Source organism: Strongylocentrotus purpuratus, unplaced genomic scaffold, assembly GCF_000002235.5.
Source record: "Strongylocentrotus purpuratus isolate Spur 01 unplaced genomic scaffold, Spur_5.0 spur5_scaffold_14, whole genome shotgun sequence".
Lineage (NCBI taxonomy): Eukaryota > Metazoa > Echinodermata > Echinoidea > Camarodonta > Strongylocentrotidae > Strongylocentrotus > Strongylocentrotus purpuratus.
This window is the reverse complement of record NW_022145599.1, coordinates 33,440,908-33,461,371: the sequence shown is the minus strand read 5'-3', so window position 1 is coordinate 33,461,371 and position 20,464 is coordinate 33,440,908. Positions and strand designations below refer to the sequence as shown.

General features: G+C 36.1%; 1 protein-coding gene across 1 annotated transcript in view; it reads left to right on the top strand.

The window, feature by feature from the left end:
• LOC105436391 (neurogenic locus notch homolog protein 1) overlaps nt 1-20,161 on the top strand; it is a 75,103-nt gene extending 54,942 nt beyond the window's left edge. Inside the window, exons 27-50 of the mRNA XM_030984794.1 lie at nt 21-134; nt 920-1,033; nt 1,870-1,983; nt 2,666-2,785; nt 4,065-4,178; nt 4,864-4,977; nt 5,909-6,028; nt 6,918-7,031; nt 8,173-8,289; nt 8,704-8,820; nt 9,413-9,526; nt 10,059-10,172; nt 10,633-11,013; nt 11,561-11,692; nt 12,164-12,280; nt 13,167-13,289; nt 13,740-13,856; nt 14,452-14,583; nt 15,428-15,538; nt 16,100-16,213; nt 16,866-16,991; nt 18,420-18,524; nt 19,062-19,175; nt 19,687-20,161. Of these exons, the coding sequence (XP_030840654.1) occupies nt 21-134; nt 920-1,033; nt 1,870-1,983; nt 2,666-2,785; nt 4,065-4,178; nt 4,864-4,977; nt 5,909-6,028; nt 6,918-7,031; nt 8,173-8,289; nt 8,704-8,820; nt 9,413-9,526; nt 10,059-10,172; nt 10,633-11,013; nt 11,561-11,692; nt 12,164-12,280; nt 13,167-13,289; nt 13,740-13,856; nt 14,452-14,583; nt 15,428-15,538; nt 16,100-16,213; nt 16,866-16,991; nt 18,420-18,524; nt 19,062-19,175; nt 19,687-19,838 (3,110 nt within the window). The 3' untranslated portion in view covers nt 19,839-20,161. The remainder of the gene's footprint in view (nt 1-20; nt 135-919; nt 1,034-1,869; nt 1,984-2,665; nt 2,786-4,064; nt 4,179-4,863; nt 4,978-5,908; nt 6,029-6,917; nt 7,032-8,172; nt 8,290-8,703; nt 8,821-9,412; nt 9,527-10,058; nt 10,173-10,632; nt 11,014-11,560; nt 11,693-12,163; nt 12,281-13,166; nt 13,290-13,739; nt 13,857-14,451; nt 14,584-15,427; nt 15,539-16,099; nt 16,214-16,865; nt 16,992-18,419; nt 18,525-19,061; nt 19,176-19,686) is intronic.
• The last annotated feature ends 303 nt before the right edge of the window (nt 20,162-20,464 follow it).

Below are 20,464 nucleotides of genomic sequence, written 5' to 3'. Positions count from 1 at the left end.
TGTTTATTTTCTTCCATTAGATATCAACGAATGTTTGACCGCCCCCTGCCTGAATGGAGGTCAATGTATAGATGGAGTCAATTCCTACGTATGTCGCTGCCGTTCTGGCTTTACTGGTACTAACTGTGCCACAAGTAAGAACACACCTTCACATATCTCGATTGAGCCTTACTTTGCCCTGGCTGACTTATAATTTATCGGAATGATAATCATCATTTGTATAAATTCTGTGAAGATTTTTTAAATCACAAATTGTCAATGTAATACAAGTCAAATAGTGTTATACGAAGTCAAAGGGCCTGATCATTATTGGGAGGAACTGCGCCACTATTTGAACTTGAAGTATTGTAGAGCTTCATTTTAACATATTAGACTATGATAGTCAATATTGTTCAAAGATCCAGATTAAACCTACCCTAATACAATTAATGTATATTACGATAACAATATTTAAGTAGGTTATTAACCATTAAAGTATCTGATATCAATTTCTTGAAAATATAATGTATTCTTATTAATTTTATCCAAGCAAAATTATTAAAAACTGTTGAAATAGTCTTTGATGAAAGTGCTTACTCCATGGTACGTTAACACGTTTTACTATTAGATCGTTTGTAGAATGATATGGATTGTTCATACTGAGATTGATAACACAACTAAAGGTGTTAGATGCCGTTTGTCCTTCTTAAAAGAATAGGGCAATGACCATTTTCATCATGGAATCAGTAAGACTAGTGGGTTTCGAGGTAGCTGTAAAATATTCAAAGCTGAGCCCTGAGTTTTCCTGGACAACGAGACCGAATTGCATTGGACTTTGATAGCTTAGGCTTGTCTGACTTTATTCTGCGCTTGTATTTTTTTAAATAACAATAACGAAGATTAGGGTGACGTTGATCTAAACGTTGTTTCTTAATTACAGATATTGATGAATGTGCCAGCAATCCTTGTGAAAATGGTGGTGTCTGCCGAGATCAGATCGATAAATATGTCTGTGACTGCCCTGTGGAATGGACAGGCCTTCGCTGTCGAATAAGTAAGTATAACAACAAAACTCTTCGTATTGTACTAATTTAGTTTCACCCGAACCAGGGTTTATAATCATGTTTATTAAATTGAATAACGTTAAGCTCTCAGTGTGACTTTTTTCTATTAACCCAATTTTGTACAAAGCTTATATCCAGTGTAGAGTTTAAATAAGTAAAATACAGGTCGTAGAGTTAATGCCCTTTTCCCATGTTTGTGTAAATGCCGATTCTCACGGCTCTTACGCCTCTTGTATAGGGCGCGATGTTTAAAGTCAACTTTCTTTGCAAGATGAAACCCAACTTGACTTTTAGCCAGTCAGGCTCAACATTATATTAATCTCTTTCTAATCAGAAAATTGAAGGTTAGATAGGGGCCATTAGTTAATTTCCAAAGTGCTTAAGAGGAGGATACTTCGATACGTCAAGGTTTGATGATAGAGAAATGTACGACACGAACGTCATGAATTAAAGGGTTGAAGACTATCCGCAATCACAAAGGACAACATCATTTAATCAAAGCATTAATCTAAATCTTATTGTGAAACCTGATGAATTTAGTATCTTTATGATTCTGGATGTATCAAGAATGTTGTCATTAAAGATGCTGGGAATAAATCTGGATTGAAAGAACCAACTGAAAAAGAATACCGAATATAAATACCGACTACATCCCAATTACAACTGGCATTAAATTATTTAGTTTTTCGTAAAATTCCTTCACCCTCCTTTTACCATTTAATTTTTGTTTCGCCCTTACATGTGATTAGGAGGAACATGCACCCCCGTAGCTAAGACATAGTGTAGTATAATCAACATTGGGGTTTTTTTTTTTTCCCTTGAACAGGTGCGCGCCCCTGTGGAAGCTCACCCTGCCAGAATGAAGGAACTTGCGTGGATGGTGAAGCGGGCTTTAGCTGTATCTGTGTGCAGGGATGGACTGGAGACATCTGTACCCTAGGTAGGCTTTGAAAGAAAATAATTAGAAAAAAATATTGCAATGCCGAGGCCTTTTTCCTGATTTTCAATCTCTGTTTCAACTTATTACTGACACTGAATTGTATGGAATATAATTGAATTGTATTGAATATAATTGAATTGTATTGAAATTGAATGATTTGAATTCAATACATTCTAGTCCCTAGAGTGTAGTTACTATTTATTATTTCGACATGATCTTGACAAAATTCGATTGTCTAACCAACCTCAGAGTATTGAGAACATCTTTCAACGTATAATGAAAATGCAAACTAAGATTACAGTGAGATTTATAATCATCTCTATTTTTATTTGTTATATGACACGATCTAGAAGAAGGACAATGACAAGTTTTAATAATCATACAATTTCATTGTCAACCGATAAGAAATTTAGTCAATTCACAATCTCCAGATGCTAGTTGAGTTTATCGAATGAGGTTAACAGATAGGTCAATAGGCCATATTGTTTTTAACATGACTTAGCCAGTTTTGAGGCTAATAGTTTGCTCAAAGTTTCAACTTTGCACTGCAAAATTAGCAAAATCTACAATGATATTGTGTGTCTGTCGATAATACATTTTGAACATACAGCTAATAATGTGAAAACCCTTGAGTAAAGCAAAAAAAAAAAAATGTGTCATTCATATTTTCCCCATTTTACAGATGTCAACGAATGTCAAAGCTCACCGTGCCAGAATGGTGGAACTTGCGTGAATGAAGCGGAAGTTAACCAGTTCACGTGCATCTGTACTTCCGCCTGGATGGGCAACAAGTGTACTGAACGTATGTATTCTGGGTCCTGCGATATAATCGTTATGATTACCGACCTCCCGCGTTGAACCCTAGCCCCACCACAATACCTAACCCTAACCCTAAACCTCGCCTTTGACCCAATTAAAACTTACCCTATGCTTAGGTGAAATAAAATCGGTGGCAATTTTCACCGGAGCAATTTCACTTTCATATTAAAGTAAAATACACTGTACAACCCCTTTTTCTGGCTGCAAAGTTATGAACTTGGAATATGGCTTAACTTTCAGCGTGTTTCCACAGAAAACATCGACACGGTATTTTCCGTGTCATACCGTGTCATACCGTGTCATACCGGGTCAGTTTTCCTGTGGAAACACAAGCGTGTCGGGTCGAGTCGACCGAGATGCGGATTATCAGATCCACCTCTGGGAGGTGGATCTTGACGTGTCGACCCCCACGAACTCCCTGTAAAATCTCTGTGGAAACACACAGCGACACACAGCGACAGTGTCTGGCGGAGCATCACCACTGCAGCGTGATTGGTTGAAAAATACTCTGAAATACGCGTATACAATAATATGTTTATATACGCGCTGTACGTAACAATGGCAAATGTACGTCACAATAGAATAGCGTGGAATCCTGTGTAGATCTGAATCCACCATCGAGGTCAAAGGTTAAATCTTGACTTCCGATTGACACGGCATTTTCCTGACTTGGAACACAGAATCGGGGCGAATCGGAATGCTGTGCTCTGTGGAAACAGATTGGTTTAATACCGTGTCGCCGCGACACGGTATTTCAATCCGGAAAAGATAATCCGGGTTCCACTTTTTTTTCTGTGGAAACACGCTGTATGAACAAGGGAAGAGATCGGTGGAACTTTTGTTCAATGAAGGCTAGCTGGACAGAATTGACTGATATGATGGCTAACCATTAAACAAAATAAAACAAAAACATAAACCATAACATTTTCAAAATTCCAGTCAGATATTCCAATCTTTCTTGCAATTCAAACGTCATTGATCTAGGGAAATATACGTCTTGTTATCATGAAGGTACAATTAATGTCATATGATTTATGTCCTAAAGGTTGCCTGCATTACTAGGTAATTCACGTTAATGACAATCTGAAATTATATGACAAACTGAATTATGTCTTTTTCATTATTTGTTTCATTTATGTATCATATGAAATTTGTTGAAACAGTTCTTACACTACTAACCAAATCACTTAAATGGCGATGTGAAATGTTATGATAAACTGAATTATGTATTACTAATTAGTTATTTCATTTATTCATTCTAGCTGTCAACGAGTGTTTAAGCGGCCCGTGTCAAAACGGTGGAACTTGCTTTGATCAGGTTGATAGTTATACATGCGCCTGCCCACCAGCATGGACTGGGACACATTGTCAACAAGGTAAGTTCTTGTAAAGAATAATTCCTCTATAAAAAAAAAGTATTTTGTCAAAAGGATCAGGTCATCCTCCTGAGAAACCATCTTTCAAACAACTCAAATATATATAAAGGATTCTCAACGTGACACTCTGCCTGTCATATTTAATAGAGGGGTCGTCGATAGTAAGACATACTTTTAAATCATATTAGATAGTAAGGTTCATTTCGATTAGCAGCAAGAAAGTGATGAATGAACGAGATATAATCTCATGAGAAACATAATTGTTGCATATTTAACTTTATAAAAAAATCCAAAATCTATACCCTTATTTGTGTGCTTAATCTTTTGCACAACTAAAGAAGGAATGATAATTTTCGTAAACCGGTTAGTTAAATATCTGTATTGAACTTTATAAATGCTTACAGGGCCATGTTACTCTAAAGAGGGACAAACATAACTAACAATCTCGTTGATTTATTGTATCCTATCGGTTGCTACAATAATTGTGCCTTAACCATGTGATTTGCATCCCAATGTAAAATAAAGCGGTTTGTAATGTATTATTGGTTTTACATTGTAATTTAACCCTACTGATTATAAAGATACGATTCGTAATTAGTGATGATCTGATGACAGCAAATCTTTATGTTAAAAGAAGCAGGTAATGTAACATAATGATTGTTCTCTTTGCTCTGGAAAATTGCAGAGGTCCTGTTCTGTATCAGCAACCCGTGTAAGAATGGTGGCGCGTGCACCGATGACACAAATGGATATCTGTGTACATGTTCTGGAGGATACACAGGTGACCGGTGCGAACTTGGTAAGCTAATCTTCAACAGCCATTTTGTAAACGTTATGATTTTATTGCACTGTATTACTGCATTCATTTATCACCGTAAACATAAAAAAAGAAATCACAGGAAATGATTTGAGGATCACCCCCCCCCCCCAACAAACAGAAAGGGGAGCGTAATATAAAAGGAAACAAATACATGTATTGTAACAACGTATAAAAAGCAAAAAAAAAAATGAAAAACAGTAAAGGAAAATTACACATAAATTAGTTTAGAAAACTATCTCGGTAACAAACAAAATTGGGTCTATAGGACAGGTATAAACTTCGTACAAATGTCGCCCTGCTTTTCTCTGATCAGATATTTGGCGGTAGTTTATTGAAAAGAATTGAAGCAGAATATAATGGGCTCTGTCTTCGGCAGTTTGCATGTGGCTGTGGTAGTTTAATCTCACAGTTCATGTTACGTTTATGTCTTGTGTATATGCCTTTAAACTTTTAAATGTAACCTCCTATATTATCTTTGGTTTTGGCGAGGAAATTAAAAGGTTTAAGAATAATATTCTGCTTTGTTTATCGGGCACTTGATCAGTTGATCATCACATAATTATAATAAAAATAAAATAAATGAATAAATAAGTAACGAAAGGAATACTGAATAATTAACAAATTGATAGATTATGAAATAAATAAAGAAACAGATAAAGAAAGAAAGTATAATATTTTGTAGTTATGATGAGGACCTTGTCTAATTTTCTAATTATGTTTGACAAAACTATATTGTTTACATTCAGTGCTACTGTGGTTTCCTTTCTTCTTTTGGGGGTCGTCATTACCCGAACTTCAGACTCACTTTAACAAAAAATGATGCAATGGGTCTGACTAGTTTATGTTGTATGAGTAATAAAATGTGAGCTTGAACTTTGTCCTGATACATTTTTTATTTTGTATCTTCCAGAAATTGACGAATGTTTAACCACCGCAAACCCATGCAACTCCAATGGTGGCTGCCTTGATATGGTGAATAGCTTCGTGTGCATGTGCTACAGTGGGTGGACCGGGGAGCGTTGCCAAATTGGTAGGTTATTTTAATGATTTACCCTTCTTCTTCTTCTCTTTCTCCCTCTTTTTCTCCCCTCCTTCACTCCCTCATTATCTATACCCCCTCCCAGATCATCCCGTTCCCATGGCTTTCTCCTCTTGTTCTATGTCCCTTCCAACCATTACCCTTCCCTCTCTTCTAATCTACTATTTTTCATTTTCCCTCTATCCACTCCCTCTTATCTTTTGTCCCTCTCATTTTCTGCCTTTCTTCTTTTCCTTTTCGTTCCCACTCTCTTTACATCACTACTAGAGTCAACAATGCGTGCAGCTATTTCTTCATGAACAAATGCTCACTTCAAAGAATATTCTATCCGTTCATTCTGCATCATCGGTTCCTCCTCATCTCCCTCTATGTCACACAGCTTTTATTTTTTTGCCGTTCGTTAATCTGACCGATGAATCTATTTTATATCATCGTTACTGTGATTAGTTACGTAAATAATATGAGACAGCGATACAGTTTTAAAATACAGTTAATGTCATTTGAAAGGGTTAATATTGTTGCACATATTAATTGGTGTATACTGTGAGGTTTTGAAACTACCAACATGACGAGAAATTGACTGTGTCTTGCTGACTGTCACACGCCCCGTACGCAGAAACATGTTTATGATATTACACTTACATATGGCATGAAGGTTGTGGTGCAAACACTTCATGTATGTTTTGTCTTATTTATAGGCATTTGTAGAGCAATTCTTTTCAAGAGACATTATATTATAGGAAATTCGCCCACACTAATCTGCTTACCTTAAAATAATGAAAAAACTCACACATTGATGTTTTCACCTTTCGCTGGACTAGACCTTTTGTTTAAGGGACACATACATGATTTCTTTTTCTTGGTCTGTACTATTTTTTAGATATCGATGAGTGTGAGAGTGACCCTTGTCAGAACGGTGGAGCATGCATAAACTTGGAGAATTCCTTCCAATGCGTTTGTGTCACTGGTTTTATTGGTGTCTTCTGTGAGATAAGTAAGAACAAAATACTGTCGAATCTTGTTTTATAATATATGAATTGTGTACAATTCAGTCCATATTTATCGGTTAATGTCCAACATAAAATGTAAAAGATAGGAAGGTGCGTATTCATTATTGCCAATGAGTAAAATCAAAATGTTTAATGTCCGAAATTTGAGACCGCAAAGTCTCTAACCTCGTCGCTTAGAGAACGAGATTGCGTTCCGAAAACTCTGACAGTAAACGTCTAATTTCATTTGTTGGCAATAATGCATTATCTTCTTCCTGTTTATCTGATTCAATTATATTTATTTCATTAAAGTTTCACGAGATGCATCTATCACACGAAGTTTTATATATATACTTCCACCGGCCTCCACACACACTAAGAAATAGAGGTACATTTGGGGTGCAGATCGCTGCTACAATAGCAGCCACCTATAGGGTGCAAGTCTGCAATACATGGCTGCTATTGTAGCAGCGGTCTGCACTCTATAGGGTGCAAATTTGTACCATTATTTGTTAGTGTGTACACTACGACTAGACCAACTAACCTAGATATTTTCTATTATTAATATGTATTTATTCGTTGTTTGTTTTATGCATTTGTCTTATTACCCCCCCCCCCCCCCATCCCCACAAACAAAAAGGTTAGCAAATACTACCAGGGACTTGTAACCTAATGATTTCACTTACATCAAGAAAAAGAAAGAGTGAAGGCTGTTAATAGGGTGATTTTTGCCAACGTTCTCAAGTCGTAGATTGAATATGGTAAATACATACATCAAGAAAAATATGGGGCAGGAGGAATCTGATCCATTCTTACTGTGATTTCGTTTTAACACTCTCCATCTTGTCAGCCAATAGGGGCCTTTTTAAACGTAATTTTGTTGCATTTATTTGTGCTAATAATTCTCCCCCCCCCCCCTCCCCGAAGCTATGATCTCTTCCATAAAAATGTTAGCCTGACATCTCCGTAATGTAATACTTGTAAAAACAAAGAACCAAACTGAGGATATGTTATAGAGACACATAATTTATTTCAGATACTTTCTATTTGCAAATCGATTTGGGGGCTCAATGAAAAATAGTTTCAAAATGGTTTTTCCAGAAAATAGACAGTGATAATCAAACATGTAATGTCTTCGTTCATTAGATAATGATGACTGCGCACCAACCAATCCCTGTCTGAATGGAGGAGTCTGTACTGATCTAATAAATGCCTTCACATGCCAATGTGCCGCTGGATTTGAGGGCCCTACCTGTGCAACGAGTAAGCGTTTAGTAAAATCACTTTGGAATAATGTAGGAAAATAATTTTGAATATTGAAATCCTGCGTGTAGATCTATGATGATTTTGTATATGTATATATGCATGTAAATTTCGTATATCATTCAGTGTGTTGCCTGTCCAAACTGAACTCTGATCTATAAACTTATTATTTTGAATAATTGCCATGATTCAGGACTTCATTTTCTAGATGTAATTATAATAATATCTTATTTCACCCAAATATATCTCTTCTACCTCACTCTCTCTCCCACCCTCTATATTTTTCCTACTCTCTCTCTCTCTCTCTCCCTTTTTTCTCTCTTCTTCTTCTCTATCTATCCTTATCTCCCTCTTTCTCTGTCTTTCTCTGTCTTTCTCTATCTCTCTCTCTCTCTCTCTCTCTCTGTTAAACAGATATTAATGACTGTATCAGCCCCAACCCATGCCAAAATGGTGGAGTCTGTCAGGATGGTGTTAATGATTTTACTTGTCTTTGCCTTAGTGGCTATACCGGCAGACTATGCGCCATCGGTGAGTCCTTTTCCAAGCGGTTATCCTTACATTGTCATGAATATATTAGGGGTCGAAAGTCACATCAGAAATATTTGCACTTATTTCATTTGCTTCAGATATGTTGCAAGCAAACCTAGTACACGAATTTACAATGATGAATAGTAATGCGTTGTATACGTACATTAATATATATCATTAGTTCTGTTTACTAATTGAAAAATAAAATGCACATTTAATCTGACATACATTTAGGGGAATTGGCATAAAATCGCCATTAAATTGATTATTTCGTGTTCTTTTTTTAAAACTCAAATTTTAAAACTCACTTTTAGTCTTGGCTTATGATTATATCTTGATTGTAGACCTACTACATAATATCTGTTCTTGCATTGATCAAGTGTAATCAATTGAATATTGAAATCAACTGATTACCCTAAATTCAATTAAAATTTATTGATTGCCCTTGATTCAATTGAATTCAATTATCAGGCTGAACAATTTTCTGGTAAAATATTGTAATAAGTGTGAATGTCTCTTTGCTCGTATGTTTGAATTTTAACAGATAAGACATTAATTAAAGGCATTTCCCCCCTCGTTTTCTTCCTGACAGTCATCGATTTATGTGAAACAAATCCCTGTCTGAATGGAGGTGTTTGTAATTCAGAGATCAATGCTTTTTCATGTACCTGCCAACCTGGATACAGAGGAACACTGTGTGGTGAAGGTAAGTTTTTAGGTCGCAGATTTCTTTTCTTTCTCTCTTGCCCCCACCATCCCGCCCCACCTCGCTCCCCTGGTGTACCTCCCTATCTCTCAATTTCCTTCAATAATTGTTTCTGATATTTAGATATGTCTAAATGATCCACCCTTTGGTGTCTAAAGCATACATTAAATAAATGAAAGTTGTTCTACATCCTTTAAATGTGTCAATAAAATCATACAAAACAAGATAATTCCTACGCAAAGCTTAGTAGAAGTTGTTAATTTCAAAGAATGATTGTTCTTCTTTTCTCTTTGAGAACTGCATTGTTATTACTATTGTTTTTGTTGCTGTTATGATTATTATTATCGTTTTTATCATCGTAATTATTATTATTTTAAATTGTATTGTTATTGTTAATTATCCTTATTATCAGCAGTAGTATTATTATTACTATTCTTATCATTACAATCTTTATTATTATTATTGTTATTATAATCGTTATCATGACAATAATTGTTAATATTATTTCGTCCTTATTATTTGTGTTAATTAGATATTGATGAGTGTGCAAGCAACCCCTGTAGAAACGGAGGAATATGCACTGATGGCGTTAACATGTACAGTTGCTTCTGCACCACGGGTTGGACGGGACCACAGTGTGCCATTGGTAATTATTTTCCAATGAATTTATCTTTTCTCCTTAACAATAATGCATACGCAAATGATGACTATTCCACGTGTACCTGAAGATTAAAGGTAGCATCTCAGCTACATAACGTTTAGTCACGTGGCAAAGTTTAGCATTCAGTGGAATGCGTTTTGAAGGTTAATTACAGTTAACAAGTGAATTATTTATACCAATCGTAAATTTAATGTATTTTGTGTTTTCGTAACTCAAGATTTAAAGTTGAACTGTTTGAATTAGGGTATTGTTTAATATTTTAAATTTTAGCTTTCACATGTCATATTCTCAAGAAAAATATGTCCATACAAATCAAATTTCCACATGCTTACACAAATTACAAAACTTGACAAGGATATGCATAATTTAGTATTCACACCGCCATCTATGGTTTCCACTGTTAATTCCTTTAACCCGTTTCATGTGTGATTGTGAAATTTTCCAGCCGGTCCTTGCAGCCGTAATTTTACCCTGACCGCTAGCAATCCGACAATCGACATCACCTCTACCAACTATCCCGCCAATTACCCTAACAACGAGGAATGCATTTGGTTCGTAAGCGGTCCCGACGGCAAACACATCTACGTCGAGGTAATCAACTTCAACACCGAGCTGCTCTATGACCTCGTCACCATCGGCAATCTTCTGAACATCAATGACCTCGGGTCAGCAACCATCTCTACATCCGGGAACTTGGAGCAGACAGGCACCGAGAGGCCCCCTGCTTTCCTGTCGACAGGGGAGATCGTCTGGGCACGGTTTGTCTCTGACGGTTCAAAGACAGAAGATGGCTTCACCATACGCTTTTCTACGCGAGACGACGCAGGTACATATTCCCTTTTTTGTGCGGTTGTTGGAGGGGGGCTAGTTTGTAGACACAAGCTCTAATTTGACACCTTACAACAATTCATAAATCATTGAGCAGAACCTAGCGCTGACAGTCTATGGCTGTGTCTGGAGCTGATTAAGTACAGAGCCTATATATGCGGTGAGTCTAGTCTCACCATTCGGACACTGAATACTGCCTTTAACTAGTGTACGGCCGGATAGAAATAAATAATATGTCATGGTTTAGAGGAGCTGTATACTGTATGTAACTTCACATCTGCTTCTATTATTCTGTTTGTGTTCAATTCCCTATCATCTGGGTTATTATATATATATATTGTTTATTGTTCAATTATGAAGAAATGAACAATTATGAACAAATTTCTCACCCCTATAGGTAAGTGTTTGACTGTTTTTTTTTAGTAATGTCTACTATTGATTTATTGTAATGTTTTATCATTTGCTTTGTTTTGTTTGTTTGTTGGTTTGTTAATCTGTTTCATAAGTAGTACCTTTTCATTTTTTCTTTTTTTTTGAAAATCAAGATGTGACAGACGAGTGTCAAGCAATGGATGAATGCATCTGTCAGAACGGTGGTACTTGCATCAATTCATTGGAATTCTGCACGTGCCAGTGCACACGCTACTTTACCGGCACCAACTGTGAAACCGAAATCGGTAAGATACTGGCTACACACGTTAGCCCTTACTGGCATAGCTATAGGAGCATAGGAGCATAGGAGCAAAGGGGCACGGGGGCACTTACCCCTCCTTCTCTGAATAACAAAAACGAAAGTTGAAAATGAGGACATAAAGAATAAAGAGGAAAGTATGAGAAAGAAAGATGATAGCGCCCGTCACGTACCTCCCCCCCCCCCCCCGATTAGCTTCACACAAAACAGGAAAATGTGACAATTAATTTATGATAATAATGTTATGATAAACTAATTATTATTACTGTCACCCTATTTTGAAATCATTGTCATTGCCTTCAGATCAAAGTTCTAAAATAGGTCGTAATAATCATTTAAATTACGAGGACAAAAATACTTTATCTTGCTTTAATAGTCATTGTTCATAATGTCAAGTTCTCAAAGCCTATCATAATTGTTTCTCGTGGTTATCCTACGATTGGTTTCAAACTTTCAGAAATTAACCTTTGTGCCAGCAACCCCTGCCCAGCGGAAACCCATTGTGAAAGTGGCGACGGTGCATTCATTTGTCTCTGCCCATCCGATTTCGAGGACGAAAGTTGCGTCATTAAAGGTAATTACAGTATTTCATAACGTTATTTTTAAGCCGTAGCAATTTTGTTCAGAAATGTTTTACCGCATATCTTGTATATAGAATTCTCTGACCACAAATATGACTTGAAGACGCGAGATGAAGTCCAAAGATGTGTTTTTAGTCTATTTCTGTTGCAGTTCAGTAAACAATTTATGTAAAGAACAATTCAATTGAAAAATAGTATTTAAGTCTCCAAACGAAAATGAGTTAAATTAATAAACATTGCAGTTATTGCTCTTTACAGTCTTTAAAACTGTCAATATTATGAGGTTAAAGTTGTAAAAGAAATAACGTAACATTTCACCAAGGGATATTTTATTTGGTTATTTGAATTTCAGTTCTTGCTGGCGTTGGATAAGACTTCATTACAAATCAGGCTAATTTTCTTGTCATTCTGTTAATGTACATAATTATCACGTTCTTTTTCCACTGCTGGTGAACACCTAGATGGGGAAAACCCTACATGGGACTTTCTGGATAATACACCTGTTAACTCCTGTATTCCAATATAAACATGTTTATCACCTGAACCCTTGTTTACCAACTCCTCATTCGAATCCTTTGCGTAATGTCATCTCTATAGATGGAATTCGCTTTGAATATATTAGTTACTTTTATGTCGGACAAGTCTCTAGGGAGCTTATCAGTTGTCAAGAGAAACCGTTGATTAAAAGTATGCGTACATTTCGTAGACAGGTCTATTCGCCGAAACCTGTTTGTGGTCTTTCAGTTTCCCCACTGATATTTCACAAAGTTTTTAAATGTACTTGGTTAAGTCTGCTGTGATAGAACGTTATAATTTGTGATGACTAATGCCTTTATAGCCGTTTCATGTAATGATTTGTTTGTATGCTATATTCCACAGTTATTGATGAGGAAGAACCATGTGATTCCTCACCGTGCGCCAATGGAGGGACATGTTTGGAGTCAGGCTCAGTTTATACATGTGAATGCACCCCTGAATGGACTGGAGATTATTGTAACATTGGTAAGAACATCTAGACTTGTAATTATAAAATCTGTTCTATTCAATATCCAAATCATTGCTTGTACTCTCTTTGTAGCCGTCTCTTCTTCCAAGGTTTTTTGTTGTTGTTATGTACCCTTTGTTAAATGTTAACTTTTATATCATTGCGAATCTGTTGTTATCCTATTGAAAAAAAGCAAACTTCAAAGAAATAAGATTAATTTGAATGAAAATGCAAAACGAAAACTTGTAAATAGTAAAGTTTTAACCAATCCAGAACATCAATATTGTGTTACTATCTGAATACAAGAAGTAGGTGCAAAAATATCGCAGTGAAATTACCCACGCCTTCTTTCCCCCTACCATTGAACAAATTATTGTAGTGGATACTTCTACGGGTATATAAAGTATTCACTGGTCACAACATGTGCATTTAACGTACATTTTCACTTTTCGTCTTTCTAATTCCAGACGTTGATGAATGCAGTAGTTCCCCCTGTTTTAATGGAGGTACCTGTGTCAACGGGTTTGGTGCATTTGAATGCAGGTGCTGTGATTCGCTCTTTTCAGGAGATCGATGTGAGATCGGTAAGTCGTACAATCAAGAAACAAGTAGAAAAACTAAAAATAGCCACGGAAATATACTGGACGGGTCCATCTGATTGGTGTATTTTTGTTAAGGTTGTGATGTGTTAACCGCAACGGGAGAAATTCATTGTGGTAATAAAGTCAATCAGAAACGCACAAACAAAATTCACTGAAGGGGTGAATATGTCTATCTGAATGCCTAGAGAATCTTACCGTGTGACAGTCGGTGCTGATGCAGAGAGAAGCGAAGCTTAAGAGGAGAAGCAAAGGCAGAGGTAAGCTGCAGCTGCATGTGGGCCCTCTCATCAAGTTTTTCCTTGCTGAAAAATACGCGAGTCTGTTTTTCGCAAATGAACCTATTTAGTCATATAAGATATTAGTTGTAGAATATTACATCACCATGAACAGTGCTCATTGGTCAAAAATCTGTCGGTTCGGAGTCGTTTGGCGGAGTGACTGATATTACTTTGCACTGCCTCTATCTTTGTAGCTTCCGGGGTTTAAAATAGTTCATACCTATTGTGAATAGAAACATAAGTGTGCATGAACACAATAATAAATTATAAAGTGATCTATCAACCTTTTTCTTTTACAGTATTAGCCGACAGTGTCTGTGACGCTGAGCCGTGTTTTAATGGCGGAGTATGTATACGCGATGACCAAGACACATCAGGCCAGTACATATGCCAATGTAGGCCGGGCTACATCGGAGCCAATTGCGAGGAAGGTAAGGCAAAACCTTCAAATCATGTCCATCAAATATTTATAAAAACCATTTGTATACTTATCTTGGTGCATATTCATAAATACTTCTATCCTGATTAAGTATCTACCATGAAATATCATGTTCAATCTATTTTGTGTCGTAGCATTTCGATTATGAGAAAGCAGTTTACATGAAGGTTAAATCAGGAAAATAGTGTGCTATTTAAAACAAGCCTGGCGGAAGGACTGGGCATACTATGTTTTTTTTCCTAATCATAATCCATTCATTTTTTTAATGATCGAGAATCTCTCGAACCAACATATTTTGTGATACATCAGCCATGAGGTACATCTTCCACTTTCCTGCGCTGCAGATGACTTCGATAGTAATTTTTAAACAGCTCTCTGCTTGAGCAATGGATGGCTACAAGTTCTGTTTCAATATTCGAATGTACGCAAGGTTCTAATGACCCATAATATATGGGTGAAATGACTGGAATCACATTCGAGGAATGTCTTCCTCTTTTCTTCCTAGTTTCTATCAAATTGTTTAGTATTTCCTCAAGACCTACACTATTTTTCCTTTATTTTCTTACGGAAGAAAAAAGAGGAAATAGACCCCCAAACCCTTTACATTTAGGTTAAGGATTTGGAACAGAAAATAGATGAAAAGTATATTTCATATATAAATAGAGTTGAAATAGTTTTAAAAAACGCTCGTATTCTTTATCTATTTCTTTATAGTTATTTCCTGTATTACAAATATATTTCGACTAGTTTTAGACTAAAATACTCTTCTCTTATTTAATTTGTCATAGTCTGTATAGTAATAATGTTAATTATTTGTTTCCCATTGTGTTCTCTAGATATTGATGAGTGCGCCAGCAACCCATGTCTCAATGGTTATGCATGTGAGGATCTCGTGAATGGCTTCGTCTGTAACTGTGATGTTTCCATGGGAATAACATGCCGTGGAAGTAAGTCTACCCTGATCATGTCTTTATCACATCTCAGGGGGAGATCAGGGATTTAGAATAGAGGGGGGGGGGGGGGTGCCACAATCTTTTTTTATTTTTGTATTAAGTAGCGTTGGTGGCCATTGTATGCCCTGAAACAATACAACAATACAAGAAATTCATAACGTAATTAAGTTTATTTTATAGTTGCCAATGTAATAGGTTTTATATATTTACATTCCTATGTGTCTACGTTAGAGATGACTATACATTATGAGCTGTAACCATGGTAACCTTTGATATAGCTGAAGATAGGGTAATCATTATGTAATTTATGTAAAGTGCATTGATATGTCTTAGGACGGGAGTTGCGTTATACGAGCGGTACATATTATTATGATAACATAAATGTATTTCCCGTTTTTAAGTTAGTCAACATGTTATCATGGATTATACAATATACAATTGGATACCTGTTATCATTATCATCATAATCACCATCATCATCACCATCATCATCACCATCATCAATAGGTCCATGCTTATTAAAACCTTGTTTCGTTTTGTCTCTTTTTATGACAGGTAATTGTCTCCCTCTGCCATGCCAGAACGGAGGAACATGTAGGGAGGTACTCGTGCTCGGAGATTTTGAGTGTCAATGCCCCGAAGGATGGACAGGAAAAACTTGCAGTCTTGGTAAGTATGAGCTGACCACCTGTCTGTCACGGCGAGTGAGGTTTTGTGTTGTAAATTGCTACTGTGTTATTTTCATAAGGGTTAAACAGGCTTGATAATGTAAGTTTAATAGAGACATCTTTTAAACTAGCATCATTACAGACAACTTGTATAATGATGATCAAAAAATGATCAAAGAGCGTTTCGAAATAATTAAGCTGTGGCCAAAATATCTTGGTTTTACTGACATAGCGGCAGCAGTTGAAGCTCCTAGGGTAAATCGCGATTCCTAGACCAGTATGTATATCGGACTTTTTAATAATGTGCTACGGTCACTAGTGAGGAGTAGCACTTCCATAAATTTTAAGCTTTTGCATGCTACTTCTGAATTTGTATCTTTATGATCCCATCTTTCATTCCGAGTGGCCTTGTTTAATTATCAAAAATGGAAAATCATGTATAAAGTATAAATAGTTCATTTGAGAAACACTGGTAATCTAGGGTCATGAAATAAAGTGCTAACAGCAAGGCTTCTGAATCATGTCTCAATGTTTTTTCTGGAGTTCAGTAATTTTGTCCGTTGAAAATTGACACACTCTGAGCATATTGAGGATCGATGAATGTTCAAACTAATATATATATATATATTTTTCTATTTTTGTTTTTTTTGCAGTTGACGGAACTGTCTGTAGTGCCAATGAAATCAACAACTGCGAAAATGGAGCAACATGCATCAAACAGAATGGGAACACCCAATGCGTCTGCGCACCTGAATATACCGGCAGGACTTGCACTGAAGGTAAGGGATTCAGCAACTTGAGCGATACTGAACCGATGAACTTTTTTATCACACAGCGCCATCTCATGGTTAACTTACGAACAGTGCGTAACCCAATACCTAATTCCCACTTCGTAGACAGGGAATCAGCGAGTTACGGCACTATACTGATACAGCTGACCTGAGATGGGGCTACAGGGGATACTGGCGCCAAAGGGGATTTTCAAAGAGAACATAATGAAAGATGAAATTGCATAATCTTGTGATCATTGCATTGTAAAGGAGATTGAACAAAACTAGTTGGAATAGGTTGATTGTGCATTGCGTGAGAAAAGTATTACGTTGTGATATTTTGAAATAAAAAGATCATAACGAATTTTCCCAATCTTGATAAAAGCAACACATATGTCTAAAATATAATAGTATTTGTGACTACACATAGACTACATGCGGTATCAAAATCTGTCCAATGATATAGATTGTAATTAATTATATTTCGTATATGCCAGCATTCAAGATCAACCCTTTTTAATAAAGCGTTGATATAATATTGATTTCACAAAGGAAAACAAAGAACATGAAAGCTCATAAATTATTTTCACTTAAGTACAAATATTTATGTGATTTCTCTTTTTTGCCTAGACATAAGAGTGATATTCGTGACTCGAAATTCAGATTTCAAAATATAACCAAGCGTATTTATGAATCGGAATAACTTAACTTGTTTGATTAAAGTACAGTTCATGGGCAAAATTTAAAAAATTTAAACTAAATATAAGAACAGTTTTGCAAAAAAATGTAACGAATTCCTAACTATTATTCAAACATTTCTTATCTCTAATATCGAGAAATTACGCATTTGATTATTCGTAATTCAATATGAACGAGTACATAGGGATTGAGACATTAATGTGGGTGAAGGTACTCCTCTCCTGTTTCTATGAAGTGAGGTTACCTTGTCCCTCGGGTATGACGTTATATGTAGGTCTCATGGATGGGTGGTTATACACAAACCAAATGTTAGGAACCATATGAATCAGTTTTAAAAAGAGAGACCCTAACAGGCATAGGGGGCAATGGAAATGAAAATGATGAAGTAATGATGATAAATGCATAGCAGTTACTATGGCAGTTAGTAATGGCTATGTTGTCTGATTTTTGTTCGTGGGCTACCATAGTAAGAGGGGTCTGGCCTTTAACGCCAACATCCGAAAGAAGCGACTTCGTTTTCAACCGCTTCATGTCAGAGTCGGTATAGATAGAGAGCTGACCGTACCGCTTAACTTAAGCCTCGGTCACAAATGCCATTACGAACTGTTACGAACGCCGTACGAACGTTTTTCAGACAATGAAAGAACAGGGAGATTCGTACGAAATTATCGTTCGTATGAACCTTTGTGACCGTAGCATAACTCAAATCTAACAATAATTTTCATTTCTTTTTAACAGCAATTGTAACAGAGATGTGTAGCGATCGAACATGTACTAATGGACGATGCAGCAACGGAGAATGCATTTGCGACGCTGGATACGAGGGAATGTACTGCGAAATAGGTGAGCCCATTACAAAGTACATGGAACACATAAGCAACTAATTTCAAAAAATGAACCTGAAGCAATTTCAATAGCCTTGTGTGTCACCGGTTGAGAAGTGCGAACTTGACAATAAAGTTTTACGTACGTACCCCGAACATGATTTATATGGGATGTACAATAGGGGTTGAAACTGCCCTTGATTTGATTTTTCGAAATTAGTTGCGATCATGTTATTGTATTTTTTATTGACCACGTTAAGAGGTCTAATGAATGTTCGACGTCAATGAGGTATTTTTTCATTAATTTTAACTGAACAAGAGATGCAAAGGATCCTTCTTATCCTTTTCACATTTATCTCCCCCCCCCCCTGTTACATTTAATATATAGGCCTACACCTACCTATAAGTTTTAGTTTTAGTGAATAAAACCCTTTGTTGTTATAACCGTAGTATCCTGATATTACCGATACAACACATAAGTCTCAACTATCATTTTCCGTATCAATAAGAGATTCAAATATCCTATTTTCATGTTATAATTGACCTATTTTCACAGATACCGATGACTGCCTGAGCAACCCTTGTGAAAATGGAGGTACATGCTATGACCGCCTGAACTTTGTGAGATGTGACTGTCAAAGCGGATTCACTGGCGATCTTTGTCGACAACGTAAGTTCTTGAATCATAAATAACCATCTGAATAGCTTTTTTCATGAAGTAATAGTTAGAAGTTCCATTCAAATCTGTTTTCGGTATTCTTGAGATAATTGATATTGATAGGATTTTTGCTGAAGGTGGCGTTAATTTTCCACAGTCTAAATACGTGATGAAAAGCGGGACGTAAAGATAAAGGTATTCATATTAGGAAAACTGATCATACACTTTATCCTTAAGAATAACTGCCCCTTTCTGGCCAAATTATAATAAAGGACGATTACCCCGATGGCAAGTCCTCACATTGGAGAACTTTTCCTGAGGGCACATCAACTAAGATACTATACTAAAATGGTATTTGAGAACATTTTGAATCTCGACGATTCGAAAAAGTAGGTATATAAGACTCAAAACATTTTCACTCTGAAACCCGTGCCATATCAAATTACCATGTTTAAAATGTAGTTTTATATTCACTGTTTTAATTTCCCCTATCTTTCTCTACATTTGTGTTTTTGTTAAACAGAGTTTGTGACGAGCGCACCTCTAACTTCTGCTGGAGAGTTGGAGCAGCAATGGATAGTTGTTTTTGCCGTAGCAGGCACCTTAGCTTTCATTCTTCTTGTTCTCCTCATCATCGGATGTGTTTATTTCTCCGGAAAGGACGCACAAAATTAAGACGATCATCACTTATTTTACACTACCGTAAGCACATAGGCTTTTAGACGCAAAATCGGAGTAAGTTAAACAATACCCTGTAACATACAGCTTGTTATCAATAACAAAGCTTAAATCAACCGTTTAAATCTCCTGAAATCATTGCATTAGATTGACCGCGAGAATATATATTTTTTAAATAAAACAGTAGATATTTTTTTTGTTTTAATATCAATGACAAGAGGGCCCTGGTTTATCGTAGATTAATGATTTATGGAACGCCTCTTGTCATCTTCTTTATTCTTTACAATCACTGTAATTTTGTAATAAAACGAATACACGAAATTAATTCTGGAATGAAATAATAATTGGAATTGTATTTCATAATGAAATTACCCCCCCCCCCCAAAAAGCACTTAGTAGAGTACTGTACAATATATACAATTATATAAAATAATATAATTGTATGATATTTTATGAGATGATGATGTTGAATTCTGGTGCTCGATAAATTAGTGGATTTTGGTCTTGATTTGATCATCAGTTTAAAATACAACGAAAACAGTCTGAATACAGTGTGAACATGTGTGAAAACAGAATTCTCACATTTGTCACCTGCTCCAATTTGTTCATAGTGTGAACACCAG